The sequence below is a fragment of the Leptosomus discolor genome, chromosome 1 (genome assembly GCF_034619465.1).
Source record: "Leptosomus discolor isolate bLepDis1 chromosome 1, bLepDis1.hap2, whole genome shotgun sequence".
Lineage (NCBI taxonomy): Eukaryota > Metazoa > Chordata > Aves > Leptosomiformes > Leptosomidae > Leptosomus > Leptosomus discolor.
This window is the reverse complement of record NC_141391.1, coordinates 135,656,565-135,676,285: the sequence shown is the minus strand read 5'-3', so window position 1 is coordinate 135,676,285 and position 19,721 is coordinate 135,656,565. Positions and strand designations below refer to the sequence as shown.

General features: G+C 42.4%; 1 protein-coding gene across 1 annotated transcript; it reads right to left on the bottom strand.

Annotated features, from left to right (window-relative positions):
- Window positions 1-13,435: 13,435 nt before the first annotated feature.
- FGF6 (fibroblast growth factor 6) lies at window positions 13,436-17,038 on the bottom strand. The gene is made up of 3 exons (XM_009947601.1): window positions 16,699-17,038; window positions 15,687-15,790; window positions 13,436-13,612 (listed from the first exon to the last, which is right to left on the bottom strand). The coding sequence occupies exons 1-3, from the start codon at window positions 17,036-17,038 to the stop codon at window positions 13,436-13,438; spliced, it is 621 nt and encodes a 206-aa protein (XP_009945903.1).
- Between the last annotated feature and the right edge of the window lie 2,683 nt (window positions 17,039-19,721).

Here is a 19,721-nt window from a genome sequence, read left to right as displayed (position 1 = left end):
CAGGGTTTCCATCACAGAATGGCTTTTCAGGTAGATTTGCAGTGACGATATTTCTTTGTGTATTACAGACACAATAGTTCTTCGTGTTGCCTTCTTATCCTGTCACTCTGCTGTCAAGGAGGAATCCGAGTGACACATTGTGGCATGGATGCTCAGGTTCAGCAGCTGCTGGGACACTGATCCTGCACCTGGGCCTTACTGATCTTTGGCCATTTTCACAGCTAGCACAAGCTGGTGTCATCATGCCAGAACTGGTTGGGAAATCCATTCTGTTTCAAAGAAAACAAGCAGGCCGTTTTTATCATCTTTATTGAAGTTTTAGACTCTCATCAAACTGCTCAATTTTCCAAGCACAGAGATCTGCTGTCCGACATATTTTAAACTTAGAAATGCAACCTAATACTTTCTTTTTAAAGAAAAAAAATCTTTATTATCCTTTCCATAGCCCTAATGGACTTTCTTGCATGTCAGAGGCTAGCTAGCCCACCTGCTTAGCCTGAACATGACTATATCTCTTTAACACTGTTGTCATTTCAAGACCCCTTGCTCTGTGCTCCATTCATCCCTCAGTCTCCACTTCTGGGGAAAGAATAGAAACGAATTCAAGTTAACACCTTCATGACAGCTGATGACCAGCTCAACATAAACAGATTATGCAGAATGCAAACATAAATAAGAAATTTCATACAGAAGAAATTTCACAGTCACCCAAGTGGCTTGTAGACCTGCATGTTTATTGCTATAAGGGTTTAGAGAGTAAAACCTATTTGACATTATCCTTGTCTTTCTTTTTTTTTAAAAAATCTGCGAGTTTCTCTTTAAAGTTTGCAATACAATGTGTACAGATTTGCTCAAGATTTACAGAATATGGCACCCATACATGCCCCATACATGTATCCTTCAATTTCCCACATTTTCTATTGCTCTAGTCGTTGCCTTTACAAAAGTTGTTTTCTGGTGAGCTGGAATGAAAGGGCTGCAGTTTATATGCCTAGATTCTGAAATCTGCCCTGTGCTGCAGTTTGTCCATCACTGGCATACCCAGTTCTGCTGACCTGCATACCCAGGTAGTGTCTTGTCTAAAAAAGTGTATTCTTTCTCCTGGTGTGCTTGCTTCTAGGTCCTTAGGAATACTGAGGATTTAGATATACAGCCTCCACAAGAAGATCAGTTTATACCTCCATCTCCTATTGCAGTGCACTGCAAGGTGACTAAGAGTAGGCTGACTGTTTTATTTTGGGATAACTCTTTGTTTTATATAAAGTTTCCTATTTCCCAACATTTGCTGTTAGAAAAGCACTGGGATTCAGTGCTTTTGTGTAGGACTAGCTATGTGGTAAAATTAAAGTGCAAAAGTGCTTAGTGTATTTTTACTAAGGGACTGTGGATCAAACCAGGTAAAATCATGAAGTTAGAGTCAAATGAGTTGCTTGTGATACTTGCTGTTCCCGTCAGCTCAGCCTGAGATCTGAAGGCCTGGCTGCATGGAAACATTGCCAAGAGTCAAGGTAGGGTAAGGATTTGTCATGTGTCCGCTACTTTGCAGTAACTGCTTGTGTTTTGATCCTGCAGTAAATATAAGCTGGCTTGCCCTTCACTGGGTAACTAAGGTAGTTGAAGTGCTATTGAAAAACATGATGATCTTACTGAATGACACCTGTGCTAGTTATCATAACTACCTTCCTCGTGTTTTAGCAGCAGATCTATTGCCTCTTCAATAAACTGGAAGATCTGTGGTGGCCCAGTAAGCCCTGAACCCAGGTCACAGACAAAGTAACCCCAGGAAATAAACAGGCTCTGATCATCTGGAGTGACTCAGGATGGACCAATTCTAATAACAAATACTTAAGAAGAAAATAGATGCTCTTGTCCAGACAGCCCTGAAACAAATATAATTGCAAACAACTCTGTTGGTTATACATTATTGCTATTGCTCATTTGACGTAAGTTGCTATGGTTGTGTTGTCCTTGGAGGAGCTGTTCTAGTGCTGTGAGCTCTCGTCCATGAAATCACAAGCACACAATAAAATTATGAATTGGAAACAGTTAATTTGGGGGACAGAAATTTAGTCCTGATCAAGACATTTTGGTCCACACCCTGTAACAAAAAATAACCAACAATAATATGCATGCATGCATGCAATCCAGGATTGAATAATATGTTCACATCTCATGATCTGAGCACACAGCTTGTTCAGCTCATCTGGACTTACTGGCCCCTTGGATTTTGGCCAAACACTTTTCAGCAGACCACGGCTTCCAAAACAAACATGCTTTTGGGTTGAGCTGGATGCAGAGCTTGACTGGAGAGAAAAAAAGAATTCTCCGCTTGTGGCTGCATACTTGGGTGTTTGTTTTTAGGACTTTTTTCCAGTGACAGCTATTTCATCAGCCAGGATTGGTCACTGCAGTTAACTGTAATTCCAGTTTGCATTATATATACTAAAACTAGAGATTTCCATACTGTTTGTCTTAGCCTCAGTCTACCCCTCATTACCCAACAGCTGGAAGAGATTCTTACTTCCTCTTTTACTCTTGCATTCTGACAAGGAAACCAGATGTCCTCTTGGCTTCTGCTGAGTCATTTGTGATTCCAAACAAGAGCTTGCAGTTGGGTTGTTTTTCCAATGAACAAAGTCATCTGTAGCTAAATACCTGGGACAAAATTCTGTCCTCCATTGCTTAAACTGACGCAGAGCATAAACTGGCTTCAGTAAATTCCAAAAGTAAAACCAAAAAAAAGCACAACAGAAGGCAAAGGAGATCTGTGGCTGTTTATTTTCTTTTATGAGCATATCTTAAGTTACACAGCCAATACTGGCCATCACCTCCAAAGTCATTGAGACACATTTAGATCATGGCCTGCAGATGTCTGTCAAAGATGCTGAATATCCTCTGCTTTCCTTAGCAACAGCGGGAATGGAATTGAGCATTGCTAAGCTCCACAGGGACCAGATTGCTTCACAACATTTTAATTTGTTTGCAAATCATTTAATGAAATCCAGACAACAGCCTCACCCCATTGTCATGCTCTTACAAAAAACTGTCTTAAGTGAATGTCTGGCAGTTCCCTTGAGAGGCTGGAGGGGGAATCCCCTGTTTATAGACTCTCTGCCACTCCTTGTCCTCTGAGACTCCTTAGTGTAAGAAAGACTATCAATGCCACCATTAAAAAAAAAAAAAGGCATATTGGGTTGCATTAGCAAAAGCATAGAGAACAGATTGAAGGAAGTGTTTATTCCCCTTTTGTGAGGCCACATCCGACACTGTGTCTAGTTTTGAGCTCTATGTTGCAAGAGAGGTGTTAACGAGCTGGAGAAAGTCCAGAGAAGGGTCACTAAGATGTATGCAGACTGGAGCACATGATATACAAGGAGAGGCTGTTGGAGCAGGGTTTGTTCAGCCTGGAGAAGAAGAGGGGGCAAATCTGGCTGTTGTTGCTCTACATGAAAAGCAATATACAGAAGATGGAAGAGATTATTTATTATTGGGATGAGGAAAATACATTGCTGAGGTATTGGTTCACTCTCCATTTATCAGAATTGTCCCAATCCAGCGCATATGGCTAACTTAGTTTTCTACATTGTCAGTTTTGCAGCATCTGCTGCATACAAGAAACAGTGCAGAGAACTTCAGTGCATTGTCCATGGTCACATCAGATCCTGTGGCAGAGCTGAGAACTGAGCCTGGGACTCCCAAACTCTAGTCTAGCACTCTGTAAACTGTTTTCTGCTGCCTCTCCAATTACAGGACCCCAGTGTGAATCTTTCCCGAATATGACACCTTTTCCCAGAGGTGTCTTTCTCCTCCAGTTCCAGAATCAGAAGATTGTACAGAATTGTGAAAATTCATGCTAACCTCTCCTAATATTGCCAATTTCCAGACAAACATGTTGTCCATCTCCACAGTTATGATGATGTTTCTCAATCCAGGAGGTCCCAGGCGAAGAAGATCAGGGCCATTAAGGCCAACTAAGGTCAATCTTAAGGGCTTGGCACTGTGGAGATGCCAGAGCCCAGGGGAAGGCTGGTCCCTTGGGGGGGCTTGGTAGGGCCAAGTCCCTGTGTGGTCAGAAAGAAGCTCCGTGGTGCTTGCCCTGGGGCTTGGGAAAGCCTGAGCTCAGCCTCGGGGAACAGCTCAGGGGGCCAGGCTACAGATCCTGTAGCCTCATCTCTCCTGCTGTGGCCAGGCAGGGGCAGAGGCCTGGCCTGGCCAGCCTCCCTAGGCCATGGGGCTGTCGGGCAGGCAGGCCCACAGCTCAACAAGGAGGGTCACGCACCTGATGTCCTCACATGGCTCGGTCCCGATCCAGGCTGGTTTATACAAGACCGGGCCCTGGAGGCACCTTTGGTCAGGTTGTTGGCCTGGCCTTCTGCAAGGCTGAGTTCAGCTGACTTACGACAGTCAGGCAATCCATTCGCTTGTGCAGCGTTTTCCTGACCTGTGAGAAACTGGGCCCATCTGTCACCTTTGCTGTGGTTTCTCATCACGGTCCCTAAAAGGCAGGCTTTCCAGAGATGCTGGAGAGCCTGTGATGTCCACACTGCGGTCTCCTCCGTACAACACCAAGTTTCAATAAGGACCAGGAGGCAATTAGGTCCTCAGATCTCTGTGAGATTTCAACACTGCATCCCAGCCCCTTCTCCCACTCCTAGGATCAGCGTTGGGATCCTGCACAGCAAACCACAGAGACTGGACTGGAGGCTTAGTTTAAATACACTGGGTAAGCCTAAACCTGCATTCTGCCTTCCTTATAGCAGCATAAATGTCAGGTGACATTTATGCATATAATGTACAGACTGACCCTTTGGTCTCAGACTGTATCAGCCTGTGACTTCCAGGTAGATTCACTTTTAAAAGAAAGAAAAATGTATTAACACTAAGATGTCTAGCATATCTAGAGTTTAGGGAGGGTTTTTTTCTTTTCCTACAACACAGAAAATAAGGACCTATTAAATAAAATTTTACGTTTCCTGCCATAAACTTTCTTGATCTAAAGAAGAAATGGGTGAAAACTTTTGAAAATCAAAATGTTCCCAGTTATCAGTTTTCTGATGTACCTGTTTGAATGTTCTAAGGGAAGTAAACAACTTATCTGAAAGGGTTTTTTTTCTGAATTGAAAGCCTATTTTTTTCCTTTAAGAAAAGCTCTGGCTACATTGTTTCATGAAACTCTAGTGCAGGACCTGCCACTCTTCTGCAAAAACTGTGCTAGTTCAGGAGAAGTGGCTGTAGCATTTGTATGGTGCTCTAGATTTTTCTGGTGAGTTAAATCTCTGTTCAGTAATTTTTTTAACTGTACACTTTTTTCTAAGAGTGAACGACCCTTCCTGTGGTTTTTTAGCTTCTGTATTTCTTTTTTCCCCAAGTTATTGTTTCTGCAGGTGGCACACTGCCCCCTGGCAGTCAGAGCACCACCATCTTCCCCGGGGCTACTGGTCCTGCAGAGTATCTCTGATAGTCGATGAACTGGAGATGCTGTCGTTTGTGATGACTTATGGTCCCACAGCATTATTTGTAACAATATGCTCAGTGAGGTAACGGGAAAAAAGGGATTCCTTAACATGGTTTAAAGTTGTTGTCTTCTGTGTAATTTGGAAAAGGCTGCTGCTTTCTGCTTTCCCACTCAAGGTGCTCCATGCTGCTAAACAGTATTTCCTCCTACAAGTGTCATGAGGAACAGCAGGGGATTCAATGAGCCTTGTCATTTTATGCCGTGGAACCATAGAATCATTTGGGTTGGAAGGGACCTTTAAAGGTCGTCTAGTCCAAACCCCCCTGCCACAGGCAGAGGCATCTTCAGCTAGATCTAGTTGCTCAGAGCCCCGTCCAGCCTGACCTTGAATGTTGCCAGGGAAGGGGCATCTACCACCTCTCTGGGCAACCTGTTCCAGTGTCTCACTACCTTCATCATAAAAAATGTCTTCCTTATATGTAGTCTGAATCTATCCTCTTTTAGTTTAAAACCATTACCCGTTTTTGTATTGCAGCAGGGTGTACTAAGAAGTCCCTCCCCATCTTTCTTATAAGCCTTCTTTAAGTGCTGAAAGGCCACGATAAGGTCTCCCTGGAGCCTTCTCTTCTCAAGACTGAATAACCCCAACTCTCTCAGGTTTTCCTCATAGAAGAGGCGCTCCAGCCCCCTGATCATTTCTATGGCCCTCTTTCAGACCCGCTCTAGCAGGTCCACGTCCATGTCCTTTAAGGTGTTCTGTGTGGAACTACCTTTGATGCCAGGCTCAAGTTTTTATGTTTGCAAAAACCCTGGCAATTCTTTAGGTTGGAAAATTTGGAGTAAAAGCAAGGTACTTTTCATGATCAATTTACCTGTCTAGTGTTATGAAAAGTCGCTCATGAAGAAGATACCTGAATCCCATATACTGTGTTCTGTGGCTTCACAGTTAAAATTGTGACTTTCCTGTATAAAGGTGCAACAGACAGTAACACATGGAGGGACTTGGAGCCTATATCCAGTCACAGCCATGAGGTGATAGCCTCCTTTCCCCCTTGAGGCCAGACCCATGGTACAGAACCCATGCTCGATCTCCGACATGTAGCTGCTAAATTACATAATAGCCGCCAGAGGGCAATAATAATAACAGACAATAAAAAAATGCAGTAATCAGCCTCAGGAGGTCAGACTCTTTCTACCTGTCTCTAGCACCGTAGGCATTAAGTGACATTCAGATTTCAGAATAGTACTGCTGCCTTCCTTTTCCCTGAAAGTGGTCTGGGGTTGCACTGAAGCCATGTAATTCGTGTACCTGTGTCTTCCCTCAAATTTTGCGTACCTACAACTGAGGTAGCCTTGCATCGGTGAGTTGTCAGAAAGCACTTTTTCCTTTTCTTTCAGGTGACTAAATCCTTCAGATGATTTCTGCAGCCATTTGTGTTATTAGGGGTGAGTTCCAGTAGGAAGGACATTTTCTGCTTGGTGCACAGGACAGATGTGGCTTGTGTCAAGGCCCGATAGGAAGATGCCATCAGATTTTAGACTGCCTTCCAGCAAAGCAAGAGCTGCGCTGATCACTCCTTTGAGACATCTGTCTATAACTGACCCCTTTTGAATTGCTATCCAGAGTTTTGTCCAGAGCTTAATGAATCATAAGGCTATGACAGGGGCTGTTGGAAGGGGTGGATGGAGGGGATTCTTCCTGATACAACCTCCCAGTCTCCCCTGTGTTTGAAGTTGGTCCTGCATTGAACTAGAGGTTGGATTCAAGCCCTCCAGCAGTTCCTTCCCATCTAAATATCTCTGATTCCATGATCAGAACGTTCCCAGGGCAACACCTACTTATCCTTTAACTTTCTTTAAGTAGAAAGTGTTTCCTGCTCTTTTGTACCTATTTACTTTTTTTTTTTTTTTTTTTCATCTTGCAATCATTGCTGAGTAGTTTTTGCTGGCTTCAGGAAAGTGTAGTGCTGCCTGCTTTCGCCTGTGCTCCTCACACTATAGCCTCCAGCTAGCTTAGGGCTGGCATGTCTATCGGGAGCTGTTGACAACCCAGGCTCATCGAGCTAATGAAAACTGCACCTGCTGCCTCATATAGTTGGTGGGTCATCAAAGAAACCAGAGCCTGAGTAAGTGGACAGATTATGGGTCTCTGCCAATGGCTTCAGGCCAGGGGACACAGAAGGCAGCATGACTTGAGGGAGAGAAGGGACATGCTGGGATACTCCTGCTCTGCACTGGGTGCAGGGAGAAACTTTCCAGCAGAGCAGTTATATTTTCAGTCACAGGCGAGACAAAAAGAAGACTTGAGGAACAGGATTAGTGCAGGGAGGTAGGAGAGGTGCCTTTTTAAGCCATTCAACTGATTTTTTTGTTTAAATTGCATTTGCCCTTGTCTATTAAAGCTTCTCCTTCCCTGACAAGCATCCCACAGCTTGTCCAGGATGAGTAGCAGAGAGTTGCTGAGGTGGGAAAACAAGTTGAAGTAGTGATACTCTTCAGTGAGTGAAGGGTGAGAAGGATAAGCTTACTGTGTTCGAGGTGCACCTGTAGGAACAGGTACATCATTAAGTTTGAAATGACCTGGGAGGAAGCAGAAAATTATTTATACCGAGCAAGGTTCAGCCAAAATTTTTCCTGCTCTTCATAGAGGTGTGGGGCGTAGTCACTATCTCTTGTCCCTCATATTTTCTGAAGATTTTTCATCGCCTGAGCTGAGAGCACAGAGTGGGAAGGAAGCATGGGAACTGTCCATACCTCCCAGGGCACACCTGGGCACTCGCCTAGATGTGTCTGGCCAGCATCACCTTTCAAAGACAGGGAGAAGAAACTAGTCTGTGTCTGAGGGGGTGTCTTGTGAGCTGGCCATGTGTAGCCTTTTCCTAGCCTCTGCAGGCTACTCCTTACCAGATCATTTATGTTTCTGTTTTGCTGGGGCTAGGTTGATTTACGTCAGCTGCTTGTTTGTCCTGTTTCCAGTCACTGCGTGTGGGTTGTGTTATCTTCTCCTGTTCCCACTTCTGGCTATAGTGACTTGCCTTCAGAGCCATAAACAAGGCACTTCTATAGCAGACAGAAGCATTGCTTAACCCACCTGTGAAACATAGTTCCCTCTCAGGTGAAATGTGGCACATACGCAGAGCAATAATATGAAAGAATTTATGACAACTTGTATGCAAAGGGAGTTATTATGAGGGAGTGTAAGTAGCCAAAACACAAATGCAGAGAATGGCATTTAGCCAGCGTGGTCGTGATGATGTTCTTACTCTCCTGAGAAGGGCTGCCAGCAATCAGATCTTTGGAGACTTGTCCGCTCTGCGATATCATGCTGATATGGATTAAGCAACACACTTGAACAGGTGGCAGATTCCCAGCTATTGGTTTCTAATACCTTAGTCTGTGTCCCCAGACTGGGAGAGGTCTGTAATCTTTTAATTAACTGAAGGAATGATTAAATGACAATCTAGGAGTGGAAAAAAGGAGAACAAAACTTACCAAATCACAGAAATGTAGCAGTGTTTCCAAAATAACCAAATTTGAGGCATAGTGAGACAAAAACCTTCAGAGATGGCTGCAGAAAGCTGCTCTCCCAAGTTAGTCCCAGGGAAGAAGAAAACACCATTTAAAAAAAAAATCCTTTCTTATTTAATGAAATAATGGATGTGCAAGGGCCGTTGCACACTGAAGAGCACTAGGAACAGGAGAGCAGCACTATAACCTCCACAGATTAAAAGCTTTAGAAATTAGACAGGTGACTATGACAGCTGATCTTTAATAAGATTTCATTTTGATTTTCCTTCTCTTCTGTGAAACTCCCAGATTTTCTGCAACAAGCACAACTCTCTTATGACTTCCCAGGGAAGAAGTCTGAAGAACTCAAAAGTCTACTACAATTTTAAGTATACCAATGTGTCCTCTGGTTGTAGAGGTGAATAAAAACCGTGTGTCTGTGCAGGATTTAATACAGCAGTTCTGAAGCAAGGAAAAAACCAAATATTAAGATGAATTTGGAGTCAAAACACCACCAAAAATGTATAAAAGTTTATTTTATGAATACATTAAACTATTGTGCGCAGCACATACATATAAAAATAAAAGCAATTTCATGAACAATTCATTGGACAGTTCTGTATTTCTTGCAAATTTACAGTCTCAATTGTGAGTCCATATTGAGTCAGAACATGAGGTATATTTTAGTGAAAAAAATAATTATGTGAGAACTTCGGCACCATTTTACTGTGCAAAATAAAATCTTGGAATTGTAATAGTTAGTGAGGTATACAAAAATTACTCTGCTTTTCCACTGTGTGTGTGTGTCTGCATCTCTGCATGTTTGGGGAAAATTAGATTATTTAAGAACATGATTCAGTGCCAGTCAAGATCGTTTTCTAACGAACAGAGGTGGATTAGGTCTTAAATTATTATGAGATTTGCCTATGGAAGAAACCTTGAAAACAAGTATCAACTCCACAGGAGAATCCCATGTGCACAATACAGGCAAGACAGGCTGGTGTGGGACATTCACAGCAATTCTTTTAGAGCTTGTAGCCCTTTTCATGACTCCGTATTAATGCACACTGAGATGAGGTATGGTTTGAAAGGGACCACCGCAAAAACTGTCAATAATGGGTTCCTAATTTGTCCGTGATTTAGAAAACTCCTTTACTTTCATGGGTTTTCTTTATGTAGTCACATATCCATGGAACTATTCTCTTGAAGAAGAAGGTTTTACTTGAGAGTTTGCCAGACTGCGCCCATGTCCTCTCCATAGCCTCCATACCGTGTATATTCAGCTTACAAATGGTTTGGGCTTTTTTCCCTCTGTGACAGCTTAACAAATTTATCATGAGGTGTGTAAAATGAGTGGTCATCCTCCTAAATCCTCCTTCTCCCACGCAGGTGATAACGGCCTGAGGAGGAGGAGGTGGAATTTAGCTAATCAAGCATTAGCCCAGGCATGTTGCATAAGTTCTTGAACACTGCCATGGTGCATTTTGCTACCGTGAGCTGCTCCTGGAGTGCTTGCACATCTGCAGCAATGTGTCAACACATGCCTCAACTCCTCTCTTGAAAGCAGACATGTGTTCCCTTAAGAAGCATCTCTGCCAAAGTACTGTATCCAACTAGTCTAAAACTCCACAACACTCCAGTACTGCACTATTTGTGCTGGAGGGGTTTCCTGCCACAGTTACCACTCTTGACAATGGCATCTTTCTTTGTCATGTCTGACAATGACATGATTCACTCTCATATTAGCCAGGATTCCCGGCACTGAGAGACCTTTTTGTGATTTCAGTGTTGACTTCAACCTTGATCTGGCTGATATTGATATGTAATAAGGAAAAAGCAGTGGTGTAAAGAGTAACTCAGCAGAATGACTGGTGAGGCTTTCCAAATGCCCATCACAACTGCATCCGTGAGGGTCTGCAGTTCTTAAGAACAAGTTCAGCCCAGCAGGCTGCCTCCAAACTTCTTGTGACCTGGTCTACAGTTTGCCCTCACTGTGCAAAATGGAGTCGGTGAGTCTGATTCTCACCTTTTATGCCAGCTATCCCATTATTTATCAGTACTGGCAACAATAAATTACTATAGACTGCATTGATCTAAGAGGGAACAGACTTCATCCTATTCTAAGGACACTGGTTTAAGCTGTAATCAGAAACAAACTTGTATGTCAGCATTCAAACTATGATTTCTTCTATATCCATGTACTCTTCCATCCTTCTTCAAACTTAATCTCAAAGACAATTAAGAATATAACACAAGGATACAAGTCGTCAGCTAATGTATTTCAGCACAGCTGTAGTCTTCCTGTCTGTACCTCTAGGGACTCTAAGTCGATGTAACTTTGATATTCTCCAAACTTTTCTCTGACCCACGCTCCCCACTCAAAACATCCTGCTTTTTCTCTTAAAATGCACATTTTTCCAAAGCAAACTGCTGCATACATTGTGGACGAACAAAGTGTGCCAACTTGGTTTCTCGCTACATACTGCAAGACCAGAAAATGAAGAGCAACTGCTTTCCTTTGTCATATCCAAAGGGTCCCGTTCATGTACTGTAAACAGCATTCCATTCTTTTTTCTCTTCATTTACATTGCTATGACCACTTACATTTGAGCAAAATAAATTCAAGTATAAATCACACAAAAGGAGCTGGAAAACTGTATCTTGTTCACAAAACAATCGTCTTGACAATTTTTCAGAAATTGTGGCTGTAGATACGTCCTTGTAGGTGTGCTTTTTGTGCCAAATCTTCTGCAGCTATAAACTGATAGTCTTAATAGGCTGGTTTACTCCAACTAAGGATCTGGCCCTGACAGTGTTTGTCATGCATGTCAGAAAGCTCAAGTTCATCATGAATAGACACCCCCTGCAAATAGAATGGCATGTCAAGGCTGGACATAGCCACATTTTGGCTGGACGTGGGAGATAATCTTGCACTCAGATGTTCACTTTTGCAGCAGCATGGTTCCATCTATGCTGAAAATGCTCATGCTCTGACATTGCATTGAATGTAGTTTCAAATTTAGGAGCACGCCACCAATGCAGGAATCCCAAGGCTTCTGGTAACTGACATTTATAGCAACTATTGACTTAGGGCCTCTTTCAAAGGCACAGAGAATGTAGCTTCATTGGTGATCTGGAAAAAGGTTGTCAAAATAGTAAGGCAAGGTTATGCACCATTTGTACAGCTTCTGGAAGAGCTTCAGAGAGTATTTCGTACAGCTTGCCATGTTGTCTTTGAGACTGATGACTTGCAAGTGACAGAAATTGGAATTATGGCACAAATTCCTCTGCCCCAACCTGGGAAGGCGTGCTTATACAGCCTGCTTCTTCCTCTGTCCTTCATACCTCAGTGAGGTATGACAGAGAAGAACCAAATATACTTAAAGCAGTAAATAGAAGAAAATTCAAAGCAGAGGAGTTTTCTAAAATAACCCTTTGCTGGAAGCTTTCATGAATTTCAAACATTTTATAAAATGTATCCTGCAGACCAGTTCTAGTTCTTAGAGATTAATAAGGTTCAGCCTAAATGAAGTACAGTGCCTTTAATTATTTATGCTCTTTTATCTGTGTACACATATAAAGGCACCTGGACATCTAGGAACTGGGATGATTGACTCATTAGAAGTATGTAATTACATGGATAGACACTCACACATCCCATGTCTATATATATACTTATATTTATATTAATATTATATATATATTTATATTAAAGATGTACACATCTATATTTGAGATTACTCTAAGCTAAGCTTACAAAATGTCATTCAAAATCCTCAGCTCGATTTTGCATTTGGGACCCATCTGTGATTTATCCTGTGGCCTTTCATATGGGAAATTGATTGTAGGTCATTTTGCCAACAAGTCCATGTGAGGAGACCCTGAAGAATCCTTTCCGAGGCAGAGGGGTTCTGGGGGTAGACAGTTTTCTTGCGTAGAAACAGTTGTGGAATTAGCATCCTAATGGTCAAAATAGACTGAGGACTTCACAAGACAGGACACAGTGTGTAGTAGGGGAGGTGCAGGCAGAGTGCTCAGATGGAGCGATCTGCTTGAAGCTCGGGTGAAGCAAAGTCAGCTGATGATTTGGCCCATGATATGTAAACAGCTCACTATGAAAGGTTATTGTCTGAGGTAATTAATATTATTTTGTAAATAATGTATGATTGATTAGATGATTACCCACAGCCATTCTATGTCTTCCAAATACTTCCTTTGCACTCCAGCCTGCATTTTCCTGTTCAGCACCAAAGGAGGCACACAGCCGTGTAAAATTCGTACAGGGTAGAAGAGAAGCAGCATCGTATTACATATGTTATGTGATGAATCTAGTACAAACGTTTTTATCCAAATATACACATACATATATAGAATTTTTTCAATGAACGGTATAAATACTTTACCTGGGAGATTATTCCCATGTGCAAAATGAAACAGTTTTTCCTGGGATTTAATCTTCTGCTTCGCTCATGTTCATATTCTCGGTAAAAAGTGGGTCACTGTCATAGCAGGAGAAACCTTGTTTCCTCTCTTCACTCTCCCATGTTTGCTGAGTGCTATGTAAGCACCACGGTAAGCATTTGACTCATATGCATTGTAGTTATTGGGCAGCAAGGTTTCTTTGAATTTGCACTCATCTTGGAAAACAGCCTAAAGAATAGGAAGGGGTGGGGGTAGAACAAAGCAGGTACAATAAATCTTTCACAAAGACTCGAGTAATTTTTCTTGCTAGTGTTTTTACAGAAGAACTTGTTGCAGTGTGCAACAGGTGGTGCTGCAGTGACTGCATCCAACAATAAATCTCCCTCCTCAGTGTTAATTTGGTGTCAGATGAACTCAGATGCCACCTGTCCAGATAATGGACCCTGTACTTCCTGTGACAGATCAAGTTAATTCATCATCAATCATGAATTTCTTCATTTTATTTGCAAGCAATCATTTCTTTCAGCATCATGCCCTTCCACCCAAATGACATAGCTTTACCTCACACTTGCCCTCTGCAAGAGATCCTGTAATTCATAAAAACTGATATGCTGGCTGTCAAAACCTTCAGTTCTCTTACAAACATCAGTGTCCAGGGAGAACTATCTGCTTAAATAAGGCATTTGAATAAGACCTCAGATTAGCACGAAATCTTTTCTTTTGTTTAATCATTAGTGATATTACATTTAACTGCTGGTGAGAGATGCAGCATGTTCTAAGCAGGAAAAACAGTTTTATTTTTCTTCATGTCATGTCACGTAAATCCAAGGAGAGTGAATTATCTGGGAGAGGAGGTACAAGGACAACAGGAGACAAATGCAGAGCACCAAGGAAATTAGAAGAGAAAGCAGAATAATTCCCTGACATCAAATGTCTGGCACACGAGACACCACCAATGCTGCCCTATTTGGACGTCTTTGCAATAACGCCATTCAAAACTTGTAAGAGTTTAACTTAGGGCACTGCGTTGTGCAAGGGAAAATGCACATCTCTTACAGCTTTTAAAAATGTCTTTGAAAATAAACCAAAACTGGATTGAAACTGTGATTAAAATATCAAAAGGAGCTCTGAAGCCAGACCCTGCATTTCGACAGAAAGACCTAGTCAAGCAAAGCTGTTGGGCTTGCGGCACTTTTTAGGTGCTTGAAATCAGACATGATTGAAAGAGTATTCCTAGAATGGAACCTTAAAATGTCCCACTGTCATTACCCGTGTGAGAATGAATCAGTCAGATTAGTAGTGGCTACAGGTCCTTCGCAATGTTTGGTATTAAGCAACTGAAGTACTTTGTTGAAATTACAGCTGTTTCAAAGAAAAGGACTTTGTTGTTTCTTGACAAAAGACATGAATGCAATCAGTGCCATTCATGACTTTGAGGTGGACTGCTTTTGCCTGTTGCCCAGAGCCAGCTTCCTCAAATGCACTTCCTAACAAACATTTTTTCTGCTGAATGTTGAGACTGGAGATGCCTTGCTCAGGCCTTAGAGATTAAATTTGATTTAGATGGCATAGCTAGCACTTTATAGCTGAGGGTGATGGCGATGGTGTTTCAGTATGACTTGCATACCATTGTTAGTAGCTATTATTGCTTTCTCACCCTTCAGGACTGATCTCACAAAACTGGTCATTAAAATAACCCCAGGCGCATATGTTGACTTTGTAGGGTAGACTTCCTATTTATTCTTCACGGTGTGGTTGGTTTTAGTAGGGGGAGGTATGCGGTCATAATTTTACTAATGGTAGCTAGTATAGAGAGCTCTAATTGTACCTCTCCTACAGACACCTTATGCACACACATACGCATGCAATCACACACACACACACATACACACATGGACATACACGCTTTACCTCCTAGGGGTTTTTACAGAGCACACCCTTTTGCTTTACATACCATGCAATGTGAAACGGAATCAATGAGGTTCAGTCTTACTAGAACATGTTTGCAGTGCTGAGCCCTTAGAAGACGCCATCTAATTAATCCATACTCTTTGCAGAATACATTCATTTTGCTAGAGTGCTCTGTGTACAATCTTATTGGAAAGCTTTAAAATAACAGACCTCTAGCAACCGTGCTGCTTCTTGCACTAAACAACACTAATAACACCAGGCTGGGCAGCTGCCTGTAATTGAAAGGCTGTTTTCTCTGCTTGTAATCAGAGATTTCCAGAACGAAATAAAAATCCCAAAACTTTTCAGACTTTGTTTAAAGCCTTGAAAAACTATTTGCACTTGTACTCACCGTTCCATATAACCTCCCCTTGTTGTTCATTGCGATGAAGAGAGCACTTTTCACACCAAACAGGCTAACAACACCTCTCTCTACAGTGGATATTTCAAAGAGACCTGAAAAATAAGAAGTTAATAGAAGTGTTATCACAGAATTTAGGGTTGATCAAAGGCAATTCAGACATAATTTATTTATTTTAAAACCCTAATGAACTTGTCGTATTTTCTTTATTAGAATTATCTCTCTAGTCCAGCAAAACAGAAATACACAGAGATGTTTTTTTCCTGCATGCCATAGGATTTTAAAATAATTATTTGGGAATTGTAATCACATGCTGTATAATCCTTTTGCTGTATCAAACTCTTTTGATCTGTCAAACTCTTGGGCTTTCTAATAAGTAAATTATTTTTATCTAATATGCTATAATCACAGAGTGTTTGTAATTGAGCTTTAGGGAAGAGTGGCTTGCATTTTGAAGGCCCCCATGATATCTTAGCTGCAAAAGATTTTAGCAACTGCCCTCTACAGCAAATTTAAATCCACAGGGCTAATGCTTTTCTTTAATCTTACTGTAACACAACAGTACCCCTAAGAACAAGCAAACCAGGAACAGCAAGCCTTTTCCATGACTGAGTGTCCAAAAAAGCACTAGTCGTCTAGGATTCAAAAATCATGCTTTGGCACTCTGAGCTCAGCAACAACCTCCTGAATTAAAAAGGCAAATGAGAAGGTGAGGAACGAGTAAATGCAGCAGAGAGATGGTTTTCAACCTGATTTTTCTTTTCTCATCTGTGCGGTAAAGCAGAGCAAAAATAAATTGTATCTAAATTTGTCTAAGCATTTGTGACACGTTTCAGCCTGGAGGGTTCTAATGTTTATTGATCCCAGAGACTTTTAAAAGGCAACAGATGTAGCACAGATTAATAATATCAAGTAATAACATTTGCATTCTATGAAGGGTAATTACTAGAGTTCACAGCAATTAAGTGACATCTATTCTATTTCATTTCTGGATGCAACTCACTGTATTGGTTTTCATTGTGAACTCCGCTTATCCTTCCGTCTGGGAGGATTTGAAGGTGAAACCCGATGCCCACGTTGCAGTAAAGCCTCCGCTGCCTCTTGATTCCTAGCAAATAGTCACTCTCCCAGTTCACATCTGACTTCTCCCCTGACATCCCAGCAATGGACCTGGACAACAGAGATTGCCATCCTCTCTCCAGCAATGTGCCATTAGTTCTGCTTACAACTGGATGTGTTGAAGCAATCCCAGCTAGAAAACTCAGGAGAATGAAAGCAGGCAACGTCCAGTGAATGCTGGCTTCGCTGGTCATAGTGATGAGAAGTCTTTGTGCAGTGGCCATCCGGTTCACCTCCTGGGCACGTGGTCAGAATTAATGGCCCTAAAAATACCGCCCTTCTTGTTTTTCTCCCTTCAGCATGGTGGCAGAGGCTTATTTTTGGAAAGCAAATAGGGATTGCTGACATGAAACTAAAGCCCGATAGCAGTTGGGTTAGAAGGAGAGAGAGGCCAGCAAGACTCAAACTGGTGGGGACCATGTTTTGTAGATCGTGGTCTCTGGTGGGCAGCCTCAATTATATTTGATTGACCCATCTTTATAGTGCAGAGGCTGTCCCTCCCCACATCATCACTCTGACATCAACAGCTTGCCAAAGGTAAGCCTGCCACGGCTGTAACACTAACCTGCCGTGCTCCCAGGCTGGCTGAGGTTTGATGAATGCTGTCACCCAAGACTGGAGGCAGGAGTGGGGTTTCATTGGCTGTTGAAAGCAAGAGTCAAATTGGTCGGGCAGTCAGAAGCTTCACAGGCGACTTCCTTATTTAGAGAACAAGGCGTAAAAACAGTTATGGACCTCATCAGTAAGCAATGAAAACTTTGCAGTCACTTCCTTGGTGGCACGATCTCTGAGTGTACATCAGGGCAGTTCAATATTTGGGGAGAATTGGCTTGAAGTGGCCGTTGATACTCAGCAAATCCAAGGCACGTCTTACAATAGCAGCTCATGCGCTAACAGCTTGTCTGTACCTCTAAAAGAAGCGCTCCTGGCTGGTTAACAGAGAGGTAAGCCACATTAAAGGGAGAAGAAGCCACAGGGCTTGCTCCTGCTGTTTTTTATGCGAGCACATTTCTGCTGCTTGCAGTGGCAATTCTGGGCAGGGCATGCAGGCTGGAGCATTGATCTTGCAGTTACACGTAGCTGGCAACATTGATATGTTCTTAAGTGTTCATGTTTTTCACTGAGGTGACTTCCAAATGATCACATTTATTTGGGGAAGGTGTGTGCCTCTTGCAGGGGTGCAATTGTATTTGTATTTGCAAGGCAGGGGCTTAGGTAATGCATTAAAGAAGAGGAAAAAGGGAAATAGACACATCTCCCTACTGTTTCACTGTCTCTTTTCCTCAAGCCCAAATACTCTCTTTTTTTGTAACAATGTATGAGCATCTTTATTTTCCTCTCCTTCTATTTGCCTAGCCTGTCTTACTTGTCTCCTTCATTTTGCACTGACACTGTTTCAGCTTCTTTGGAGCTGGACGGATTAGACTTTTAATTATCTTCACGGGACTTGTTAACGCATTAGTGGGGGGAAAATGGTTGAGATATTGATGCAAATATTTTTGCAACATGTTTGTCACCTTTTCACAGCACAGAACTTGTGTTGTCTATGTCATTTGAGATGCCTGCATGTTAATGAGAGTACCTGGAAGCGTAATAGAACTGAGCGCACTCAGCGTGACATACAGTTTCACATTAACAGGGGTGTAATATGAGGCCTTGTAATATGAGCGCAGACACTCAAGCAGGAGCACTGTGAGTGAAGGGGAGGCAATGGCAGCCCTGAGACAGGTGACCAGTTACATTCAGTGACGTATGAAATACTGATTATTCTCTTGGGAGACGCTCAGCTATAAAAAGATTGGGAACCACTGGACTAGACCCTGGCTTGTGCCAGGTGGTGTTTCAAAGCCTCTCTGCCTTTGTTGAAGCAGCACTCGGAGTGTATTCTTCCTTTTGCTTGCAATGGAAAACCTGAGACCTTTGTCTCTCCTGCCTTCTGCTCCGTATCATGATCTTTCAGCCATGCAAAGTGCATACATAATATTTAGCAAGGCATAACACTAGTATTTTACACCTCCTCAGCATAGCTGCAGTCTTTATGAGTGGCCAGCATCAGTGGAAAACAAAGACCAGGGTCACTGTTATAGGAATGGAGCACCGGTTTCCTAGGTTGTCTTATGCTGCAGTCTGAAGACCTGCACATTCCCAAGGCACATGACTCCTAGAAACATTGCCTAATCTCAGAGTCATCACTGTCTGTAAAATATGCATTGTAATATTTTCTTTCCAATTGGTTTGTTTTCCCCTAGAGAAAGTTCCAAGTGTAATTTTGCAGTTTGCTCATGATCAGTGTCCTAGGAGGTAAATCAGAACACAGCTGCCAATCAGCAGGCAAAACAGCGTTTGGTGGTTTCACAGGTTGAGGGAGGAGGGTGCAGAGCTGACTTTTCATCATTGCCTTTTGATCACCTTTTTTGTGTCTCGTTTGTCAGGTTCCTCATAGCAAAACCAAGGCATGGGCTAAAAGAGCTTCTCTAACTTGTGCTGGCACATCTGCCACTGCAGATTGCCAACCAGCTATTCTGATGGCCCAAATCAAAGGAACACTTTGTGGGATTCACCCTATTGCATCCCAGCACTCTAAATCCTAGAATGAATACTAGATGATAGTACAAAAAATTGGGATAAATTCTGCCAAGTCTATGGGACGCATGGCTTTGGCTTTTAGTCAGTCCAGTTGGAAAGTGACTGCTGAGAGCTGTCCTAGGCCAGGGGGCAGCCTCCCACCTGCAGCTTCTTGCTGAGCAAGTAGAGCTGTCAGCATACTGTACGGAAAGGGTGTGGCCAGATTGCTTGCTTGCAAAAATCAGGACTGCTCTTTTTCGATCTGGAAGCCAAACCAAATAGCTAAAAATTGTGATTTCTTTGGGACATCTGGCCCTTAGAAGACCAAAAGTCTTGGTATCT